This window comes from Apodemus sylvaticus, chromosome 3 (assembly GCF_947179515.1).
Source record: "Apodemus sylvaticus chromosome 3, mApoSyl1.1, whole genome shotgun sequence".
Lineage (NCBI taxonomy): Eukaryota > Metazoa > Chordata > Mammalia > Rodentia > Muridae > Apodemus > Apodemus sylvaticus.
Window position 1 is genome coordinate 146,429,344 of NC_067474.1, and position 17,285 is coordinate 146,446,628.

The window sequence follows — 17,285 nt, forward strand, 5'->3', positions numbered from 1 at the left end:
CTTGTTGCACCCTGAATGAAAGAATGCATCATATGCTTGGGACTAAGGTAAATGTCAGAAAAATAAAGATAAATGAACCATGCTTCTTACCTCAAATGAGCTAACAATCTAACAGGGAATGTGAGCAGATTATGAGAAACACACACACATTCAGCTAGGAGACTCTTTAACCTTTCTCAGTCTGTTTCCTAGCTCATAAACTAGGAATATTTGTAATTACTCCACAGGATTGTTATAAATTAGGATATTACATGTAGAGTACTTTTCATATGGCCTAGCACATGATGTACGTAGCTAGTAACATTTCTAATTATTGACTCTAATGATCCCCTTGAGTCCAATGCCTAATCAAATACAGCTAAATCAGTATCTATCACCAAGGAAACAACTCCTATTCTCCACCACCACGTTTTTTTTTGGTTTTGTTGTTGTTGTTGTTGTTGTTGTTTTGCTTTAAAACTCACTCTATAGCTCAGGCTGGTTTTGAACCCATGGAAACTGTCTTGCTTTGACCTCCTGAAAGCCAGGGTTACAGACCTGACTCATTACACCTAGGCTTTGGTTTTAAACTCCTTCTCTGTGCCTCCTTCCCTTTCTCCTTTTCCTTTTGAAAAGAGACTGATAATGTAGCCTGGGATCACATGGGGTGTGTGTCCATGTACGCAGTCTAGATTTGCCTCCAAGTCATGATAATCCTCCTGCCTCAGCCTCTCAAATGCTATTGTGTACCACTATGCCCAGTTTCTACTCTAATTTTGATTTAAGTAAACACAGATTTTCCGTTAAAAGAATCTGCATCAGTTCCTATGCTTGCTATATAACTTAATACTCAAATATGAAATATTCCACAAATAAACATTTAAATTAGTTTAGGCTCAACTAGAAAACGTCAGTCTTGGAAAAAATGCAAATTTTCTTTCTTTCTTTCCTTTTTTTCTTTTCTTCTTTCTGGCTGTTCAATATAAGGTTTCTCAGTGTAGCCCTAGCTGTCCTGTAATTCTAAAAACCAGGCTAGCCTCTCAAACTCAGAGATCTACCTGCCTCTGCCTCTCAAGCGCTGGAATTAAAAGCATGCCCCACCAACACCTTGCACAAACTTTTCTTTAATTTTTTTATTATTACTGTGTTTATGATATGTGGAAAATACATATAAACTAATGTAAATATACACATTGTGTGTGCCAGGGAACTAGTGTGGATGAGTGTGGAGGTCAGAGTACAGCTCTGTGGAGTTCATTTGCTCCTTCCATGTTTATCTGGGTTCTGGAGCTCAAATCAAGTTGTCAGGCCTGCAGAGCAAGCACTTTACCTGTGCCATCTTGCCAGCCCCTTGAATAAGAATTTTCTGATTTAACCTGTATTACAGCTCCTTAACAAAAGGAAACTGGGACACAAAGTACCATACTATCTAGTCATCAGTCATATTACTGTGTTTTTAATATCTGGGTTAACAAGCTGAATATTCTTCCTACCTCCAAACACCTAGGCCTAACCCTTCCCACCTGAAAACTTCTACCTCTCAAATTCTACAGTATACATTTAGATTTAAAAGCAGCTGGGCTGTGGTGGCGCACACCTGTAATCCCAGCACTCTGGGAGGCAGAGGCAGGCAGATTTCTGAGTTCGAGGCCAGCCTGGTCTATAGAGTGAGTTCTAGAACAGCCAGGGCTATACAGAGAAACCCTGTCTCGAAAAAACCAAATCCAAAAGAACCATAAATAAATAAATAAATAAATAAATAAATTTAAAAAATTAAAAGCAAAGTGACAAGCAGGGTGTGGTGCTGCACATCGTTAATCCCAGCACTTGAGAGGCAGAGGCAGGGGAATCTCTAATTTTGAAGCCAGCCAGAGAGCTACAGAAAAACTGTCTCAAAAGTAAAATAAATGCAAACTGATAGCTTATGCTTTAAAGTTTAGGACATAACCGTAATTCAGGACTGACTCTACCTGTTAACAGAGTATAGCTAAGCTCACAAAAACACGATAATAAACAACACAGATGGTTGTCACAATTTTTAAAGTAAAATTGCTTCTGTTGTTCAGCTTACAAGGCTCTGGGCCAATTCTGAAGCTCAAAAACAGCCTGTACTTGACTCTAGCTACAACCCTAGACTTTAATGGTGAGAAGGGAATTTTAAGGAAACAGCTGCAAATTGATTTGTACCAACTCTGCCACCTCTTCCTTGGTGTGTAGCTGTGGCCAAGAGTAGCTCAACAGAGGCAGAAAATGAAATCTTCATGCTTGAAATGTTAAAAGCTTCTCTACTATGAAAAACAACCTAGACTAAAATGTACCCAGTGCATTCTCCTCCATAGAACAGGAGCCCTCCCATCCCATCCATCAGTCAGTGACTGATTTACAGATTAATTACAGGAAGCGCAGTGTATTGTCACCAAAACGCACGCATTCTCCACTTCCCTTAATTGAAAGTTGCTGATGTCCGAAGACCCAACCGCAGGGCAGAATGTGAACCTAAAGTCGCCACCAGTAAGCACCCCCTGATCCGAAGTGAGGAAAACAAGGTGGGTGGGGAGACGGCGACGACAGGAAAAACTAGGCTGACCACTGCGCCAAGTCAGGGCTGCTCACAGTCCTGGAGATGACACGCACTCCCTCCCACCCTCGGCCTCTCGGCTCCGTTGATCCCCCAACACCGTGAACTCACGACGCCTAAGACAGGGGTGTGGACCTCAAGGGCCCGAGCCTGACCGACCCAGGGAAGGCAACTCGCCGCGCCCGGAATGGAGGCTCGCGGCGGCCTCAGGTGTGGCCTTAGCTGCGGCCCGGACGGGGCTCCGCGTCTGGGCAGCTTCACCCAGGCCTGTCCCTCAGGCCGCCCCCCGCTCCCAGCAGGGTCCCCTCGCTCACTGGCTTGGCTGATCCGCTGGATGTTGCCACTGCATGTCTGGATGATGCTGTTGAAGTCCCGGGGCTGAGGCCCCGACGGCCCGGGATTCCGATACATGTCTAAGGGACCGTAGGACATGACAGTGAGCAGAGACCGGGTCGCGCTTCAGGGCGCTCCTACCGGAAGCTGCCCCTGACCAGGTCCAGCAGCTGAGAGGAAAACCGGGAAGAGAAAGGGCGGGGAAGGGACCGAGGCTGCGTGCGCACCGACCCCCGCCCATTGCGGTGCGCATGCGCACGCCCCGCCCATCCTGCAGTGCGCGTGTGCAGCTGGAACTGGCTGTAGGTAGTCTCTTGAGAGTTTTCAAACTGCTGGCAGTGAGCGGTCCCGCAAGACCGGACTCCTCCAGCTGTGCAGCCAACGCAGGACCGGACTTCTTCAGCCAGCCGCCTACAGACGGCGCGGCCCGCGCTCCACGACCTCCGGCCGCCAACATGCTCATCCGCATCCTGCCGCTCCCACTGCTCGGCGCAGCAGTGCTGTTCAGCCACCCTGCAAATTGTTGCTTTTCCAACCCATGTCAAAACCGAGGTGAATGCTTGAGCATGGGATTGGACCAGTACACGTGCAGTTGTACCCGACAAGATTCGATGGTGAAAACTGTTTAACACCTAAATTTCTAACAGGAATAAAGTTACTACTGAAACCAACCGCCAACATGCTGTACTCCGTGCTTACCCACTTCAAGGAATTCTGGAACATTATCAATAACATTTCCTTCCTTTGAGGTCAGGGTGAGTTCCAGGACAGCCAAGGTTACATAGAGAAACCTTGTCTCGGAAAACACATACACATACACACACACACACACACCAAACAAAAACTATTCCCTTCCTGTGGAATTCAGTCATGAGATATATTGCCAGCCAGATCGCATTTGATTGACAGCCCACCTACTTAGAGTGCACCACACCTAGGAAAACTGGGCAGCCTTCTCCAACCTCCCCTACTACATCAGAGCCCCTCCTCCTGTAGCAGATGACTGCCTGACTCCCACTGCCTGAAAGGGAGTTGTGTGAAAGGGAAGAGCAGCTTTCTGATTCAAAGGGTTATGGAAAAAGTTCTAAGAAAAATTATCCCTGATCCCCAGGGCTTAAATATGATATTCACATTCTTCGTCCAGCAGTTCACCTACCAGTATCTCAAGACAGACAAGAAACAAGGACTTACATTCACTAGAGGACTGGGCCACAGAGTGGACATAAGCCATGTTTATGGTGAAATTCCAGATAAACAGCATAAACTGCTTCTTTCCTTTCTTTTTTAATTATTTATTCTTATGCTCATTGGAGTTATAGACAACTGTGAACTTGTGTCCTCTGAAAGAGCAGCCAGTGTTCTTAACCTCCGAGCCATCTCTCCAGTCTCAAACTAGGCCTTTTCAAGGATGAAACACTGAAGTACCAGGTAATTGGTGAAGAGGTATATTCTCCTATCAGAATGATCAGGGACACTCAGGTGGAAGCAAGCTGCCACTTCACACACACACACACACACACACACACACTCCAATATCTGCAGTTGGCTTCAGGGCAGATCTTGAGTTTGGCCACTGGTCATATGGTATAAGCTATACTATGAACCAGAACCACAAACGAATCTCACCAAAGCCTTACCAATCATTTGAAGAACTCAGGAGAGAAAGAGGCACTGAGTTGGAAGTTCTCTATGGTAAAATTGATGCTGTCGGTGCTGGAAAGATGGCTCAGCGGTTAAGAGCTCTGGCTGCTCTTCCAGAGGTCCTAAGTTTCATTCCCAGCAACCACATGGTGGCTCACAACCATCTGTAATGAGATCTGATGCCCTCTTCTGGTGTATCTGAAGACAGCTGTAGTGTACTCATACATACATTAAATAATTAAGAAAAGAAATCGATGCTGTCCTCCCCTGCTGATAGAAAAGCCTCTTCAGATGCTATCTTTGGGGAGATCCTAGGGGAAATTGAGGCGCCATTCTCCTTGGAAGGACTTATATCTAACCCTGTCTGTTCTCCTCACTACTAGAAACCAAGCACTTTTGGAGAAATAGGTTTTAAGATCATCAGCGCTGCCTCAATTCAGTGTCTCAACTTCAGTAACACAAAGAGCTGTCCCTTCATTCAGTACTCGGGGCTTTCCCAAAAACCACCATTAGTACAACTGCTTTGACTCCAGACAAATCGTGACTTAGATATCAGATCTCTCCAGGTTTGGGACATGCTAGACAGGAGAATGAAATGAAATATTCGGGGATCCCACTGGATAAGTTTTCCCAGCCAGTTTGTATCTCCCCAAAGATCATGACATCATGCAGGAAATTTTGATTTACATAAAACTATAACAGATTACCCCAACCCTTCCTATTCTGCTCTATTCTGAGAACCAAGGCTCAAATACGGGAGAATTAAGCAGCTTTGACATTCAGGTCTGTAGCCAATTGGTGAGTTTTAAGAGTTTCAAACCACTTTTATTTCTCCTTCCACTCCTAATTAAGCAATAGAGTAATAATTGTATTTTGGGGGCACATACTATGTGTGAATCCTCATTTTAGGTCACTGGTTCATAAACATTTCACAGCAAGGAAGCATCCCCATTTTTATCTTCAATTTTTTTTTTTTTTGGTTTGGTTTGATTTTTTTATTGTTTTTCAGAACAGGGTTTTTCTGTGTAACACTGGCTATCCTGGAACTTAATTTGTAGACCAAGCTGGCCTGGAACTCTGCATCTGCCTCCCAAGTGCTGGGATTAAAAGCAGTGGCATCTTGGCTGGACAGTGGTGGCATACAACTTTAATCCCAGCACTTGGAAGGCAGAGGCAGGCAGATCTCTGTGAATTCAAGACGAACTGAGTCTACAAAGCAATTCTGGGCCAGCCAGGAACACACAGTGAGACCCTGTCTCAAACAGAAACAAAGAGCCAAGAATGGTAGTGCACGCCTTTAAACCTAGCACTCAGGGGGTAGAGGCAGGCAGATCTCAGCGTTCAAGACCAGCCTGGTCTGGTCTACAGAGTGAGTTCCAGAACAGCCAGGGCTACACAAAGAATAAACACACACACACACACACACACATACACACATACACACACACACACACACACACAAACAAACAAAAACAAAAACAAAAAAAAATAAGGGCCAAAGAGATGGGTCAGTGGGTAAGAGCCTTTGCTCTACATGCATGAAGACCTGAATTTGAATCCCTAAAGCATCCAGATAAAGAGCTGAGCTTGGTGGTTGAAGAGGTAGCTTGGCAGTCAAGAGTGATGTCCTTGCAGATGACCAGGGTTTGGTTGACTCCCAGAACCCTTAGGTTGATTCACAACCGGCTGTAACTCTGATGCCCTCTTCTGACCTCTTCAGCACCAGACACACACATGGTGCATATACATACATGTAGGCAAAAACACTCATATACATAAATGAATAAATTTTTTAAAAGCTGGACAGCACATCATTGCACAAGCCTGAAAACAGACATTAGGTAGCACAGACGTGAGTGCCCAGGGTTCACTACTCAGCCTGCTTAGCCAGCGAGAGAGCCTGTCTCAAGGCATTAACGCAAAGAGCAAAAGAAGAAGAAATTCTGGGGCAGGAGAGATGGCTCAGAGGTTAAGAGCACTGACTGCTCTCCCGAAGGTCCTGAGTTCAAATCCCAGCACCCACATGGTGGCTCACCACCATCTGTATTGAGATCTGACGCCCTCTTCTGGTGTGTCTGAAGACAGCTACAGTGTTCTTACATATAAATAAATAAATCTTAAAAAAAAAAAAAAGAAGAAGAAATTCTACATCTTCTGAGTGAGCACACACATGCATGCACTATCCACACACACACAACAACACATACACACAAAAAATAATACCTCCTCATGGTTCATAGTTTTATGTCAAACCCTACGTTTTATTGCAGCTTTAACAGATTAGATTCCTCACACGAGGCCCTAAAATGTATCAGTTTGAATGCATTCATAAACTCTGAGTCACTAATAATACACTGATGTCACATTAAGGACAGAAATCAAACACTTCCTCTTCCTGTCCTTTAGCAGAGAGTGCACAGCAGAGGCTGAATTCTCTACTTCACTCTCCTTGTCTTCCATTGTCTACCACAAAGGGATGCTGCCCTGTATCTTCCAAACAGCCCAGAAAGCACGGAAGAAGAAGGAATGAGAGACACTTCGTCCAAGTGCCGCTGCCATAATTTATGGTAGATTCTCCCTTTCTAAGGCCGCTTTCTGCCTATTTTCTGTTTCCAGCTAATGATTATCACAATGCAAATGCATGACTCTATGTCAAGGGCATGGAGAGCACCATAACTTAAGATTGCAGCTACGTATTAGCTTCGGTTATAAAAGTGGATTATGTGGAAAATTCAGGGCAAATAAGGCAGGTTGTTTTTTGCATTTTGTAATTTGTATGTTGGTCTCTTGAGGGTAGGCTCCACAAATAGGCTGATTATACAGCAGGAAAGCACTTTTAAGTCTTTTTTAAAATTGTTTTTTGTAGTTGTTATGGTTTTTTGAGAGAGAGTTTCACTAGGTAGACCTGGCTGGCCTGAAACTCACAGAGATCCAGCTGCCACCTCCTCCCATGTGCTGGTGTGATGACAAATAAATAAATTAATAAATAAATGCAAGCCAGGCAGTGGTGGCACACGCCTTTGATCCCAGCACTTGAGAGGCAGAGGCAGGCGGATTTCTGAGTTCGAGGCCAGCCTGGTCTACAGAGTGAGTTCCAGGACAGTGAGGACTACACAGAGAAACCCTGTCTTGAAAAACCAATAATAATAATAATAATAATAATAATTGCCCCCATTTTATTAGGCCTCCGTCTTGGTGCCAGCTACCCACTTATTGATGACTCCAAGTTGAGGAAGGTAAGTTCCCAATGACCCTGACTCAATAAGCCACTGTGCTGTCTGGTTTTGTGAGTTAACTTGACACGAGCTAGAGTCATCAGAGACAAAGGAGCCTCCCATGAGGAAATGTCTCCATGAGATTCAGCCATAAGGCATTTTTCTCAATTAGTGATCAATGAGGGAGGGGCCCAGCCCGTGATGTATTCCCTGGGCTGGTGGTTCTGGGTTCTGTAAGAAAGCAGGCTGAGCAAGTCATAGAAAGTCACACCTCCACAGACTCTGCATCAGCTCCTCCAGGTGCCTGCCCATTTCGAGTTCCTGTCCTGACTTCCTCTGATGATGAGCAGCAATGTGGAAATATAAGCTGAGTTAACGCTTTCCTCCCAACTTGCTTTTGGTCATGGTGTTTCCTTGCAACAATAGAAACCCTAATACACACACACACACACACACACACACTGAAATGTAAAGCCATGACCATGTATGTACTTGTTACAGTTTGAATACCTTTTTTTTTCTTTTGTAACTTGCTTATGCTGACATATTTGGGTCACCTTGACTACTATTAAGTAGATTACTAAGCAATGCAAAACAGCTCTCAGTTTGCCTGTGCAAACGCTCAAGGTCTTTTTGTGTTTTTTCCCTTGAAGAATTCTTCCCTCAGGGCTACAGAAATGGCTCATTGGTTAAGAGAATTAACTGCTCTTCTGGAAATCCTGACTTCAATTCCCAGCAACCACAAGGTGGCTCACTATCATCTATAATAGGATCTGACGCCCTCTTCTGGTGTGTCCGAAGACAGCAACAGTGTACTCATATACATTAAATATAAAATTCTTTTTTTTTAATTTCTTTAAAAAAATTCTTCCCTCATGCCCTCCTCACAGCAATCTCAAGTCTAGCTTAGAGACTGTTGTCCTTCTAGCAATAATTAGTAAGCCTTTTAATTGATTGAGTCTATGGTCTTTTCCCGGGGGGGAGGAAGACCAAACCACAAGGTTTCAGGGCTTGCTCTGCTATAATCAGCAGCATTGATTGTCACAGTAACAATTATCAATTATCAATTGTAAGCCGAGACAGCATTATTAACTTTGGCTAAGAGGCCCAACAAAGGTTCCGGTCTCTTAGCATGTAAGAGATATTTTTATCATAATGCAGTTTTTAGTAAACTTTATTTATAGCATATTATAGTAAACTTTATTTTTTTCTTTTTTCATTTTCATGGATGTGTGTGTGTATGCTGTGAGTTTGTGTGTGTGTGTGTTGTGTGTGTGTGTGGGTACATTTGTGTATAACTTTTCAACCCTTTTTTTGTTTGTTTGTTTTGTTGTTGTTGTTGTTGTTTTGGATTTTTTTTTCCAAGACAGAGTTTCTCTGTATAGCCCTGACTGTCCTGGAACTCATTCTGTAGACCAGGCTGACCTTGAACTCAGAAATCCGCCTGCCTCTGCCTCCCAGAGTGCTGAGATTACAGGCGTGCCACCACCGCCCGGCTCTCAACCCTTATTTTTAATCATGGTTCTAAAACACTTTAACCTCTCTTGTAGCCCACCAGCCACCAGAGATAGTGAGAAAGAAAAGATATGGAAGGCCTGAGGAATTGGACCTGTTCAGAAAGGTTCTTTGGAACAACTCTTGTCTGTGTTATCTGGAAATCAGCAGTTCGGTTCACAGGCATAGGCACTTGCAAAACTTCAGTTGGGTTAGCTACAGCAGTGACCGGACCTAGCAGAGACAGTCAGGCCTCAGCCTCAGCACAAGTCAGTAGGAGGGACCCAGAGGAACACCAAGAGAAGTCCTAGGCTGTGAGTCTCAGGGAAGTGAAGATCTACGAAGATGCAAGACCCACAAGCCTTACACAGCTGGCTGTACCAGCAAGCCACGTTCTGTCTTTGTCACTCCACGGAGTCCCATTTATACCCTCCACACATCACGTGTCCCCCGTGTGCCTTGCCTCAGCATGTGCATCCAATCAGCCAGAGTCCCCTGAGTCCCGACAAATGCAGCTCAGCTACACAGTGTAAGGCAGACCAATACATGCGTGTCGTTAGCAAAGAATCCTTCATCACATGTCCTTTCACATGCTTGCTTTAGCAGAACGTCCTCTCTCCTGTGTCTGCTTCAGTGAAATGTTCCTTCACAAGTCTGCCTTAGTATTTCACCAGTGTCCACTTCAGGAAAACACTCCTTTACCATGTTTTCCCCAGCAAAACACCATCCAACACAACTTACTCTCCAAAGAAGCTTAAGTTTCCACTTCGCCTGTGTATTCTTGTGTGTGAAAGCCCAAAGCTGATGTGAGGAACACCTTCACTCCACTGTCACTGGTTGGATGGGCACTTCTGAGGATCCACACTGCACACGTCACTCTTGCAGGGTAAGCCGATTAACCACAGAGCCGTCTCTCTGGGGCCCTAAATTGTACTCTTTTTCTTTTTTCTTTTTTCTTTTTTAATATACATTTGATGCTATTTAAGCTGAAACTCTCTGAAAGTAATTTTCTTCCCAGAAATCAAAAATAGTTACTACTTCCCTCATTCATATAAAGTTAAAAGAAGTTCCACCTGGCTGGGCAATGGTGGCACATGCCTTTAATGCCAGCACTCAGGAGGCAGAGGCAGGAGGATCTCTGAGTTCGAGAACAGCCTGGTCTATAGAGTGAGTTCCAGGACAGCCAGGGCTACACAGAGAAACCCTGTCTCGAAAAACCAAAAAAAAAAAAAAAAAAAAAAAAACCCCAAAAAAAAACCAAAAAAAAAAAAACAATAAAACAAAACAAAAGTGGTCTCATACTAAATATTCAATAGACACTCACCATAAGAATACACAAGGGGAGGATGCAGTTCCAAGCTTAGGCCTCCTCTCGCAGTGGCATGGAACAGCTGACACAAGGTCCTCCTGTGATGGCCTCCTCCAAGACAATGCCTACTTGTTGAGACCCACCTCCAGTCTCGTGGAGCCCCAGATGTACAGAGAACATTCTGAACAGGCTTCAGAATAATGAGGACAAGGACGGACCCAGAGATCTGCAGAGCACATCAAGTTCCTGACATGATCCTAGAACAAGAGGTAAAGAATCCAGATAACACAGCCTTCCCGGTGCTGGTGGGATGGCTCAGTGGTCAACAACACTGGCTGCTGCTCTTCCCGAGGCCCCCAGGTTTGCTTCACAGCACCCACGTAGAGGTTACAACAGTCTCTAGTTCTAGAGGATCTGATGCCCTCTTCTGGCCTCTGAGGGCACCAGGCATGTTCATAGCGCACAAATATACACATAGGCAGCACACACACACACACAGGAGGAGGAGAGGATTAAAAAAAAGAAAAAGGAAAAAAACCAAACCAGTCTTTCCTAACTCAGATTCAAAAGACCAGCCTGCTGGAGAAGCTGCAGCACAAAGAGGCTGCAAAGGGCCACTGACTGACGTCATCCTACAGAGCCTCAGGGCCTTGCTGCAGCTCAGCCTGAGTCATCGGTATGGCATGGGCGGCCATGCATGCTTTTCTATGGCGAAAGAATGGCTTTCAGCTGGGTGCAACACTGCAAGCCCACAGTCTCAGCAGCTCTCAGGAAAGTCACAAGTTCCAAGTGTGCCTTGGTTAAATACTGAGTTCCAGGCTAACTCCCAAAGAGGACCCAGGTTCAAGTCCCAGCATCCACACGGTGGCTCCTTTCAGAGGATCCACGGTTGGCTTCAGAGAGCACCAGGCACACTGGTGGTGCACACATATACATGCAGGCAAACACTCACATAAATAATGAAGTTAACCTTAAAACAAACAACAGGTTTGGTGGAGCATGCGTGCACTGCCTACACTCCCAAGGTAGAGGAGGCGAGGCGGGAGGAAGACCAGAAACTCTCCATGTCATCTTTGGTTATAGGGCAAGGTCAGAGCTAGTCTGAGCTGTATAAAATTGTCTCAAAGAAAAAAAAGAAATTATATATAAGCTCAGTAGTATAGCACTTGCCTAGCCAAAGTGAAAAGAAAGATTATGTTAACATGCAACTGGGTACTTCCTTATATTGTTCTTAAAAAAACAAAAACAAAAAAAACCCTGACAGTAGCTAAGTGGTGGTGGCAGCCCTGTAGTGGCACAGGCCTTTAGTTCCAGCACTCAAGAGGCAGAGGCAAGAAGATCTCTGAGTTCAAGGCTTACCTGGTCTAAAGAAACAGTTCCAGGACAAGCAGGACTATGCAGAGAAACCCTGCCTCAAAACACCAAAACAAACAAACAAACAAAAAAAACCTGTCAGTATGTATGAGAACACTAATTATTGACTGACTTGAGATTTTTAATGTGAAATTTTAATTAATTTGTGTTTTAACATCTTTATGTTTTTGTTTGTTTGTTTTTTGGTTTTTTGGATTTGTTTTTTTTTTTTTTTCAAGACAGGGTTTCTCTGTACAACCCTGGCTGTCCTGGAACTCACTCTATAGACCAGGCTGGCCTCGAACTCAGAAATCTGCCTGCCTCTGCCTCCCAGAGTGCTGGGATTACAGGTGTGCCACCACTGCCCGGCCTCATCTCTAGGTTTTAAAGATTTGATTTTACTCTAAATTATAAATGTGTGTGTCTGTGTGTGTCTGTGTGTCTGTCTGTCTGTCTGTCTGTCTGTCTGTCTGTCTGTGGGTATATGCACCGGAGAGCAAAAGCCATCAGAGTCCAGAAGAGGGTATCAGAGCTGGAGTTACAGGCAGTGTCTGCCTGCCTGCTTGCCTGCCTGCCTGTCTGCCTGTCTGTAGGTATATGCACCAGAGAGCAGAAGTCACCGGGCAGTGGTGGTACACGCCTGTAATCCCAGCACTTGGGAGGCAGAGGCAGGTGGATTTCTGAGTTCAAGGCTAACCTGGTCTACAGAGTGAGTTCCAGGACAGCCAGGGCTACACAGAGAAACCCTGTCTTGAAAAAAAACAAAAAAAACAAAAACAAACAAACAAAAAAAAAAAGGTGTTGCCACCATTGCCCAGCTAGTAGTATTTGCTCTTAACCACTAAGTCATCTCTCCAGTCCTATATATGTGTTTTATATTGATAAGTTTATGGTACACCACTTGAAATATTATATCTGATGCCTTTGAAATGGTGAAAATCGAGGGAGATTACATGTACTGTGTTTCAGAGACAGGTCATTTCTTGAATAAATTCACCTCAATAAACAACTTGTGTTGTTTTTTGTGTGTGGAGGGGTTGTGCTTTGAGACAAGGTCTCACTCTTTTCAGGTTTACTGCAAATCCATCACAATTCTCCTGCCTCAGTCTCCCCAGTGCTGGAATTATAGATGCAAACATACCTGGTTAATTCTACTCTGTGTGCGTGTGTGCATGCATTTCTTTGCCGATCTGTGTGCATCTGGCGTTCCTCCAGTGCTGACCATCTTAGACTTCCTCTTACGCATTTATGTGTGTATATATTTGTGTACTCATATGAACCTGTGGGGGGGGGGGAAGAGAGAATAGAGAAGACAGAGAGAGGAGAGAGAGAGAGAGAGAGAGGCTGCTGTCCGGGCTCTTCCTCAATCATTCTCCATCTTTTTTTTAAGACAGGACTCTCTCTGAACCTGGAGTCACCAATTCAGGCTAAACTAGCTGGCTAGAGAGCCCCAGTGATCCTGTGTCCCAGCAGTGAGGATACAGGTAAGCGGGCCACACACAACTTTTATGTGGGTGCTAGGGACCCAAATTCAGCTGCTCTGCCTTGAGCAGTGCTTTAACAGCGGAGACCTCCCTAGCCTCTGTTCTCTTTGCAAGAAAAATTTTTTTTTCTGAGTAAGGATGTTTTCCCGCTGACCTGAAACTTGCCAAGTAGCCTGGGCTAGTTAGATGGTCAGCACCAGGGATCTGCCTGTCTCTGCCTCCCTGTCTCTAGGTTCTAAGTGGCACCTGTGGCTTTTGAAATGAGGGCACTGAGGATCAAATTCTGACCCTCATCCTTGCAAGGCAAACAATTTGCCAGCTGGGCTATACTCCCTCCACAGACATCCCTTAAGTACTGCTTAGATGCCATGCATTAGACATTTTTTTATGCACATTATCCCCATGATAATGTGTTTCTAATGTGTGATAATGTGTGATCAGACAAAAAGTCACATTCATTGCTGCGAGGGAAACCACACACTACAGGAATCAGGGACTGTGTCACCAGATTACCAGGTGAGAGGAAGTTAGTGGGGGGAAAGAGGGAATGTAAATTAAACTGAAAAGGAACGGAGGTGGGGTGGGGGAGGGGCTTCTTTGTTTTGTTTTGATTTCTGCAGCTCTGTGGATCAGCCCTTAGGGTGAGCCTGCCAGGTGAGAACTCCCACTGGGACGGGTCTCCTGTCTAGAAGCGCTATTCTGATCTCTTCAAAGCACACTGGGCTGTGTAAAGAGATTATCAGCAGGCTTGAGCTATCGACGCGGCTCAGGATCCTGTTTCCTTGGAAACTACTGTGTGAAGATAAATGTGGGATGCTGTCGCTGGAAATTTCTTATCTGAAACTCTACACCTGCCTTAGCAACCCAGGATGCTCCTCTGCCCAAATAACTCAAACCTTCCAGGTAAAACAGCCTGTTCTTACAGATATTCAAAACAAAATTTCTGACAATCTAGGACTTTAGAGACTAAGATCTCTCAGCATTAGTCTGTTTATTAATTAACAAAAGCAATCGTCCCAGGATTTGTCCCCATTGAGGTTTGATTTGCTCTTTTTTGGTACAGATAAAACAAACAAACAAACAAACCACTGAGATTCCTGGTGTTGTAATGCTATTAAGTGGAAGCCAGGATTCATACACACCCTGTAGTCCTGCCTGCACAGCAGCATCTTCTAAGATTGAACAGCATTTCTCAGAACCTGAATTAGAACTAGAACTTGAATTAGAACTTGGGCTGGAGAGATGGCTCAGCGGTTAAGAGCATTGACTGCTCTTCCAACAGAAGTTCAATTCCCAGCAACCACATGGTGGCTCACAACCATGCTTTAGGAGATCTGATGCCCTCTTCTAGTGTGTCTGAAGATAGCTACAATGTACTCATATAAATAAAATAAATAAATCTTTTAAAAAAATTAGAACTGGAATTGAATTAGAACTGCTTTGCAGTGGGCTGCAATAGGAAGTATCAGTTTCGATGGGTCAATATTTGTTCAGTCCTGTAAATACCAGGCAGACAGAGACAGCATCTGCATTGGCCCAGAAAGTTTTAGCTTATGCTCCACCCACCAGATGTCATGTTCTGGTTTTTATAGCTTCTTGTTGCTGCCATTATTGTAGAACATGTGCTGGCTCACTCCACACTGTTTTTCTCCTGCTTTGACATTTCTGTTTGTTTGTTTGTTTGTTTGTTTGTTTAGAGACAGGGGTCAGGCAGTGGTGGCGCACGCCTTTAATCCTAGCACTTGGGAGGCAGAGGCAGGCAGATTTCTGAGTTTGAGGCCATCCTGGTCTACAGAGTGAGTTCCAGGACAGCCAGGGCTACACAGAGAAACCCTGTCTGGAAAACAAATCAAAACAAAAGAACAACAAAAAGGGTCTCTCAGAGCTGGGCGTGGTGGCGCACGCCTGTAATCCCAGCACTTGGGAGGCAGAGGCAGGCGGATTTCTGAGTTCGAGGCCAGCCTGGTCTACAGAGTGAGTTCCAGGACAGCCAGGACTACACAGAGAAACCCTGTCTCAAAACAAACAAACAAACAAAAAAAGGGTCTCTCTATGCAGCCCTGGAACTTGTAATCCAGGCTCAAGAATGGCCCCAAACTCATGGAGTTCTGCAGGCTGCGAGGCATCCCAAGTGCAGGGAGTGCCACCACAGCCAACTCGGATTTGACTGTCTTTCAGGGTTATTTGTTGAGGAAAAACACTTGTGATTTTGTATTTGGCTTAGTGCACATTAGTAGTTTACACCAAGACAGTAAGCAGAGCTGGGGCAGCGCTCAGTGGTAAAGCTCAGGAAGAGAAGGGGGAAAGGCAACAGGGACCCAAGCAAACATTTAGGGAAGGTAAACTATAAACTCTTGGAGAAGAGAAAAACTGTAAGGCTGGCCATGGTGGTGCACTTCAATCCGAGCACTCAGGGGCCTGCTCTACATGGCAGATTCCAGGACAACCAGGGTGACATAGAGAGACCTTGTCTCAGAGATTTAAAAAAAAGAGAGAGAGAAAATATACAATATATTTTATACCAGAGGAAGACTGAGAATTTCTAATACTATTGGGCCTGTAATTAGTTCAGGGGGAAAACAATTACAATTAATTGTTTGGAAAACTAATTGGCTAAAAAGAATTAGCTAAAATGAAAAGAACCAGAAAATAAAGTTCTGTTTTGTTAGATTTTAACAGGCAGGCTGGGCTTCCTTTTTCTTTTTTTTTGGGGGGGGGGTGTCGGGGTCTCACTTGTGGTTCTAGCTATCTTAGAAATTGTAATACACAGCAGCCTGACCTCAGCCTTCCCTGCTTCTGCTGGGTTATGGGCATGCACCATCATGCTAGGCTCAAGGGCTCAGTTTGAAGCCCAAAGTGACATAAAAATTCACCTAGTCCCAAGAGCTGGGATTACAGCCATGTGCCATGTTGCACAGCTGATGGTAAAAATTTAATTTAGGGCTGGAGAGATGGCTCAGCAGTTAAGAGTACTGACTGTACTTCCGAAGGTCCCGAGTTCAAATCCCAACAACCACATGGTGGCTCACAACCATGATCTGACTCCCTCTTCCACTGTGTCTGAAGACAGCTACAGTGTACTTATTTATAATAATAAATCAATCTTTGGTCCAGAGTGAGCAGGGACTGGGCAAGCAAGGTTAACTGGAGCGAGCTGGGGCCGACCGGATCGAGCAGGGCTGACCGAAGGGAGCAGAGGTCCTAAATTCAATTCCCAGCAGCCACACGAAGGCTCACAACCATCTGTATAGCTACAGTGTACTCATATACATAAAATAAAAATTAATTTAATGGAAGTAAAAAAGAGTGACTGGAGCTGGAGATAAATCTTAATGGTAGAACACTAGCCTAGTATACTTAAGGCCCAGCAGAAGAGAGGGAAGGGGAAGGGAGAAGGGGGAGGGGAAGGTTCATTCTAATTTGTCCTCCTTGCTGGGCAGTGGTGGCACACGCCTGTAATCCCAGCACTCTGGGAGGCAGAGACAGGCAGATTTCTGAGTTTGAGGCCAGCCTGGTCTACAGAGTGAGTTCCAGGACAGCCGGGGTTATACAGAGAAACCCTGTCTCAAAAAAACCAAATCCAAAAAATTAAAAAATTAAAAAAATTTAAAAAAAAAACTAATTTGTCCTCCACCTTCTGTCTCAAGTAATAGAAAGAGGTGGAGCTGGAGAGATGGCTCAGCTGTTAAGACCACAGGGTGCTCTTCCAGAGAACTTAGGAACCACAGGGCCTATAACTCCATGCTGGGAGATCTGATTCCCTCTTCTGACCTCAGTGTGTACCACATACTTATGCATTCAGGCAAAAAATTTATATGCGTAAGAGAAGATGGGGTGCAGTGTGGTGGCACATCCCTTTAATTCAGCACTTGGTAAGGAGAGGTGGGGAATTTCTGAGT

The 17,285-nt window shown here is 44.7% G+C and overlaps 1 protein-coding gene across 3 annotated transcripts in view; it reads right to left on the reverse strand.

The window, feature by feature from the left end:
• Positions 1–3,089, reverse strand: part of Stx12 (syntaxin 12) — a 38,412-nt gene extending 35,323 nt beyond the window's left edge. Inside the window, exon 1 of one of the 3 annotated variants that reach the window (XM_052177608.1) lies at positions 2,872–3,089. In XM_052177608.1, the coding sequence (XP_052033568.1) occupies positions 2,872–2,989 (118 nt within the window). In that variant the 5' untranslated portion in view covers positions 2,990–3,089. The remainder of the gene's footprint in view (positions 1–2,871) is intronic. The other 2 variants (XM_052177607.1, XM_052177609.1) reach the window with 2 other exon arrangements.
• Positions 3,090–17,285: the final 14,196 nt, after the last annotated feature.